This window comes from Phycodurus eques, chromosome 2 (genome assembly GCF_024500275.1).
Source record: "Phycodurus eques isolate BA_2022a chromosome 2, UOR_Pequ_1.1, whole genome shotgun sequence".
NCBI classification, from domain to species: Eukaryota; Metazoa; Chordata; class Actinopteri; order Syngnathiformes; family Syngnathidae; genus Phycodurus; species Phycodurus eques.
In genome coordinates this window covers 19,356,709-19,363,242 of record NC_084526.1, presented here as the reverse complement: position 1 = coordinate 19,363,242, position 6,534 = coordinate 19,356,709, and the positions used below count along the sequence as shown (strand labels likewise).

The 6,534-nt window shown below is 42.2% G+C and overlaps 1 protein-coding gene across 1 annotated transcript in view; it reads left to right on the top strand.

The window, feature by feature from the left end:
• Window positions 1-5,075: 5,075 nt before the first annotated feature.
• Window positions 5,076-6,534, top strand: part of nkd1 (NKD inhibitor of WNT signaling pathway 1) — a 63,836-nt gene continuing 62,377 nt past the window's right edge. The window contains exons 1-3 of the mRNA XM_061701909.1: window positions 5,076-5,231; window positions 5,321-5,353; window positions 5,497-5,603. Of these exons, the coding sequence (XP_061557893.1) occupies window positions 5,207-5,231; window positions 5,321-5,353; window positions 5,497-5,603 (165 nt within the window). The 5' untranslated portion in view covers window positions 5,076-5,206. The remainder of the gene's footprint in view (window positions 5,232-5,320; window positions 5,354-5,496; window positions 5,604-6,534) is intronic.

The window sequence follows — 6,534 nt, the reverse complement described above, 5'->3', positions numbered from 1 at the left end:
TCAGCCTCACAGTTCTGAGGTGCGGGGTTCAATCCCTGTCCCCGCCTGTGTGGAGTTTGCATGTTCTCCCCGTGCCTGCGTGGGTTTTCTCCGGGCACTCCGGTTTCCTCCCACATCCCCAAAACATACACGAATTGGAGACTCTAAATTGCCCGTAGGCGTGACTGTGAGTGCGAATGGTTGTTTGTTTCTATGTGCCCTGCGATTGGCTGGCAACCAGTTCAGGGTGTACCCCGCCTCCTGCCCGATGACAGCTGGGATAGGCTCCAGCATGCCCGCGACCCCAGTGAGGAGAAGCGGCTCAGAAAATGGATGGATGGATGGAAGTTCAAACCATAATGTCATCAGCCCGTAGTTACCGTAGTTATTGCAGCACACACAGCTAACCTGTTTTCTGGGTTTGGTCATGTGATGTTCCACATAAACTGGATTAGATTTTGTTTTACCGGCGCACAATTATGACATAGGCTAGGCTAGCTGATTCAGCACAATCTAGCGAAGCCTCGTCTAACTGTAGAGACAATACATTAGCCTAAAAATTTACTCATTTACATTTGAAAAAGTATTTTTACAAGTGGACAATATGTTTTGTTAACTTCTTCTTTAGAACAATATATTAGGCCTAAATAAGACTTACTAAACATAAAGAAAGCCCATTCCAATTTCAAAGCTTAGTTCTACCAGTAGACAATTATGATGTCCAAGCGAAGGCTTGGTTATCTCATTTAAACTATAGAGATGATACTTGAGGCAATTTTAGGACTTAAGACTCTAGTTTAGTTATAAGATGTTGATTTTTGGAATGGAAAACACTTGTTTATCGACACTTATTCCTCTATAAATAAAGTTGAGTTGCGTTGAATCTTTCATTGACGTTTAACAGTTGATCTATTATTTCAAAGCGATACGAAACAAGCCCCCCAATTCATGTTTCATTTACGATCTAACTCGTGGGATCCATCAGGCATGACAGGAAACACTGCTTAAACGTCAAAAATGGATGAAGAAGAACATTATGTGACACAGCGAGCTAACTTGCTCTCTTTGTATTCAGTAAAATAAATAAGAGCACCTGCTTTTTGGAGGGCAATGTGACAGAAATGGAACACAAAGCATCAATGTCAGATTTTTTTGTCACGAGACGTCCATCCATCCATCCGTCATGTTGCGGCTCTGCCGCCTCCACGGCGTCTGTCTTTCATTATATATTTGACGACTTCAAAAGAACCTTGCGCCTCCTTTCATCTGGTGCCTCAGCCCCCTCGAAAAAAAAAAACACTGTAGACTTTCCCAAAAGAGCTTTTCATGTCTCCGAGCAGATGTACATTGACCACAGGGCCACCCGCGACACCCCTCTCATCCCCTGGGAGGCTGGCCTTTAATGCTGATATGCTTTATTAGTAACCACTCAAATTTATTTTTTTCCTTGTGGGGATTTTAAAATTGAAATTTAGATTACATTAAATAGCCATCCATCCATTTTCTACACTGCTTATCCAGTTCAGGCCCACAGAGAGCTGGAGCCTCTGACTGACTTGGGGCAAAACTACACCGTGGATTGGCCGCCAGTCATTCTAATGCACATTTCTCGACAGATGACCATTTACACTAACATTACACCATCACCATGTGGCAACTGAACCCATGGTGCCTGCATCAAAATCCGGTGGCTGTACCACTATCTCATCACTGACAATCAAATTAAATTAAAATTATCCATCCATTCTTTTTCGATAAAGATTGAGCTGGAGCCTATTGTAGCTGACCTTTGGCAAGAGGCGGCGCTGGCCAATCACAACCCTCACACTCACATCAGGTCAGCCCCAAGAACCTCATGAGTAGTCTGCGGGCCTGTTCTAGAAAAAAGCTCAGTTAGTCAGTGTTATTGGTTTGTAAAAATGTAACATTGTGATTTCTTCGAAATGCTATAATTTAAAAAAGTAAACACTTGCAGCGTTAAAGATGTTGCAAGAAGATATTTATCAGTTTCCTACCTTGTTAAATCCATCCATCCATTTTCTGAGCCGCTTCTCCTCACAAGGGTCGCGGGCGTGCTGGAGCCTATCCTAGCTGTCATCGGGCAGGAGGCGGGGTACACCCTGAACTGGTTGCCAGCCAATCGCAGGGCACATAGAAACAAACAACCATTCGCACTCACAGTCATGCCTACGGGCAATTTAGAGTCTCCAATTAATGCATGTTTTTGGGATGTGGGAGGAAACCGGAGTGCCCGGAGAAAACCCACGCAGTCACGGGGAGAACATGCAAACTCCACACAGGCGGGGACGGGGATTGAACCCGTGGGATTGGCCACCGTGCCGCTCCTTGTTAAATCATTATTGATAATTATTGTGACAAATCAATAACATGATCAGTGTCTTCACTTTGATGAATAATATTATTTATTCAAATTAACTTACAACTCAAGGTAATTTAGGCAAATGTGTTAATTAAAAAATTAGTATGAAACTGGCAGCCCTTTGCAAGCAATATACCCAAGAAGTAGCTCTCAGTTTCAAAAAGGTTACAGAGCCCTGATTTAGAGTCTTCAATGAAGATAATATGCATGGTTTTGGAATGTGGGAGGAAGCCTAAGTAACTGCAGAAAGAACATGCAACTACCAAGAGAACATGCAAACTCCAAACAGGAAGGCTGGAGCTAAGATTCAAACATGGGCGTGTTCGACATGTCGTCACCAAATAGTCACATGGTTTCTTGGTTGGCAGAAAGCCTGTTTAATTCAACGGCAGACCAAGAATTATCGAGTTATTCACACTTATTCTCGTTAATTAATAAATGGCAGTGTCATGTTGCGCTATAGGCTGTACATACAGATTTGATACGAATGATTCAACGACGTTTTGCAGCATCCCAAAGAAACCTAAAGCTTCTTTAAAGCCAGCCATTATGTGACACAAGTGGAACCAACACTTACCGACCATGTTTGCTTTTGGCACTTCATATAATGGTAAGATACTTTATATTAATTTGTTTTGCAATATACCTGTAGGCGGCATGGTGGATGACTAGTTAGCATGTCTGCCTCACAGTTCTGAGGACCGGGTTTCAAATCCAGGCCTCGCTTGAGTCGAGTTTACATGTTCTCCCCGTGCCTGCGTGGGTTTTCTCCGGGCACTGCGCTTTCCTCCCACATCCCAAAAACATGTAGGGTAGGTTGAATGAAGACTCTAAATTTCCCAAAGGTGTGAATGGTTGTTTGTTTATATGTCCCCTGCGATTGGCTGGCGACCAATTCAGGGAGTACCCCGCCTCTCGCCCGAAGATAGCTGGGATAGGCTCCAGCACGCCCACGACCCTAGTGAGGATAAGCGGTTCGGAAAATGAATGAATGAATGTACCTGTAATATTACGATAGGTATTACATTGTTCATATTTAATGATGTTTGGCATAAAAACAATGCCGAAAGATGTATCCCACATTGGCAAACTTCCATCTTACTTTTAAATACTTGATGCCCGTGTTACATTTTGTGATATTTACTTTTTAAGTAGGCCTGCTATCTTATAAAAAAAAAATATATGAATCAATATGATATGATATGGAGGGACAGTGGACGACTGGTTAGAGCGTCTGCCTCACAGTTCTGAGGACCCCGGTTCAATCCCCGGCCCCGCCTGTGTGGAGTTTGCATGTTCTCCCTTTTCTCTGGGCACTCCGGTTTCCTCCCACATCCAAAAAACATGCGTGGTAGGTTGATTGAAGACTCTGAATTTCCCGTAGGTGTGAATGTGAGAGCGAATGGTTGTTTGTTTATATGTGCCCTGTGATTGGCTGGCAACCAGTTCAGGGTGTACCCCGCCTCCTGCCCAATGATAGCAGGGATAGGCTCCAGCACTCCCGCGACCCTAGTGAGGAGAACCGGCTCAGAAAATGGATGGATGGTTGGATACGCTACCAGATACTGTATGCAAATACATGTTCTGTATGGATACGTTTCACCATCTGAACATTTTCCAATCAACAACTGCATGATCAACACTTACAGGTCAGTGTATGCGTCACGAGACTTACAGACTTTAATTAAATCTCATTAAATGTTTTGTCAAGGCTGAAATTAAATGTTGTCAATCAAATATGACCCCTCAGTCAACCCTGCTAGATAGATGTGGGACATATTTGTCCATATAACTCTGTATTTAAGGCAAATCCTGGATGCTGCTGTTGTACATAAGTTTTTCTGCTTTTTTTTGCTTGGCATCAACTGGCGCAAACTTGAATAATGCGATAAAAAGCCACAAAAATGACATTTCTCTGTCAATATTATATGGGAACGGCTGGCGCTCTTGCCACTCAACGTAATATGCATGCGCAAAAATTACGTCACGATGACGTTTCGCAAATGCTCCCATAGTTCCTCAGAACTGTGAGGCCGACGCGCTAACTACTATAGCACCGCACTGCCTAAATGAAATGAAATGAAATTTGTAGATCGAAAGAAAATAGGACTAGTTAATTCTCTTAATATAAGCCTAAACTACGGTATATTATGTACGTTGTATGATTGATTAGATTCCAAATTTACTTCAATTTCATTTAAGTTTGAATTACGGTATTATTACCATCATTCAAAAGTAAAAATGAATAGGCTTATACAGACGTTGGAGCATGTAGCTAGGCTTCTTAGCTTAGCTGGCTAAACTTACTAGCGCTAGGTATAGGAACTAAACCTCATGTAAGAAATTATTTGATGGATGATACAAGTACATTGCTTACCTTGCCTACCTATCCATCTACTGTATATGTCATTCCGTCCTTCTGTCCAACTATCTATCTATCTATCTATCTATCTATCTATCTATCTATCTATCTATCTATCTATCTATCTATCTATCTATCTATCTATCTATCTATCTATCTATCTATCTATCTATCCTCGCGCCTGCTAAAGCGGAAGTAGTTTTGTTATGAAAGCCGCTATCTCCCTTCGCTTTCTTCCGTGTATTTTATTGTGAAAGCGCTTAAGCGGACGTGGACTGCTGTGGTGCTGCTACTCCAAAAGAGTAGCGAGCTGTCTGATTCTTCAGATGCTTGTTTGCTCGCCTGAGCAGCGGACGTGTGTGAGTGTGCCACCGTCGTTCTCCCTGCTCCTCTCCGCGAATTCTTTTCGGATATCTCCCGCTCTCTTGGCGGTTCATTTTTTTGGACGATATTACTCGTCTGATGGTGTGCACCGATGCCGAGAGATGGGGAAACTACACTCGAAACATGGTGAGGCTTGTTTCGTTGCGACTATCACAGTTGTCGTACTTGAGGGTTCATTGTCTTCTTTCTTTCTTTCGGTCCCCATCCACTTCAAGCCGCAATTTGTAAAGCGAGGGAGAGCCCGGAAGGTAAGCCGCATTGTTTTAGGGAACATTTGGGGCACTTTGTGAGGAGAGTGGGGCTTGCTTCTGTGAACATGTGCACGGACAACCCCCCTCCCCACTTCCCCCTTATATAAAATACACAATAATAATGCTGCCTTTTGTTTCAGGCGACAGCTTTGTAGTCAATGCCTGTTTGGCTCGGAAAGGACTGGACGACTGGCTGGTGAAGAGGCAGGACTGTCATCTAAAGACCAAGTGCGCATTGACCACCCGGGTGAGTCAACCGAGGGTCGCTTAACCCCCACCCCCTTTTCATTCCCTGTCTGCCTTTTGTTGTGCATGAGCGCTTCTTTTCGGGTACTTCTTTTTTTCAACAAAAAGTTTTTTTTTGGACCCCTCTCTGAACATAACATGAGGGTTGCATATGGTCCACAAGCCATAGGTTGGTTACTGTTCTAAAGACAAGATCTGCATCCAAAATGTTGCCATTGGGTCCTAATTTGCAATATATATATATTTGTAAGTGAATAAATACACCCGTTTCCATGACACTTTGTGTACGTGCGAGGCACGGGGGAAAGGAAAAAAAATCCATCGATTTTAGACTGCCATTTGGTATAAAACTGCATTCATCAACGTTTTCTGTAATTTCTCACTGAATAAAGCCTGGATACTGATGACAGCATTGAGGCGTATGGGAATGTGTACGTGTCTATAAAGGGGGAATATTTAAAAATCTCACTGTATTGTTTATATCTGGAAAAGCAATTAAAACTTGATGTAAAAACTCAAAATTTGGAGATACACGGTTTTTAACCACACTGCATCGTACTGAGTCCCCCCCCCCCCCCTAAATATTTTAAACCTTTCATGTATTAAATAAGAGCATCAAAATACTAGAAACGGCTCTCAGTATCATGCGGCGCAAGTTCCAACCAGAAAAAATACTTATATAATAGTTAATAATACATTTTAAAACAGGCCAATAAGTGCATGAAAACACCATTTCATGAATTAAAAAATAATCTTGGGCTGCAACAAACAATTCTTTTAGTAATTGCTTAATCTGCAAATTTTTTTTTTGATGAATCAGATTAAAAACTTTTTAAAATGTCCATCCCTTTTATTAAAAAAGAGGACATTGTTTCAAATTGACAGTGCAGAAAATGCACAAACAGAAATTGATTATGATTCAGTTACTGGTT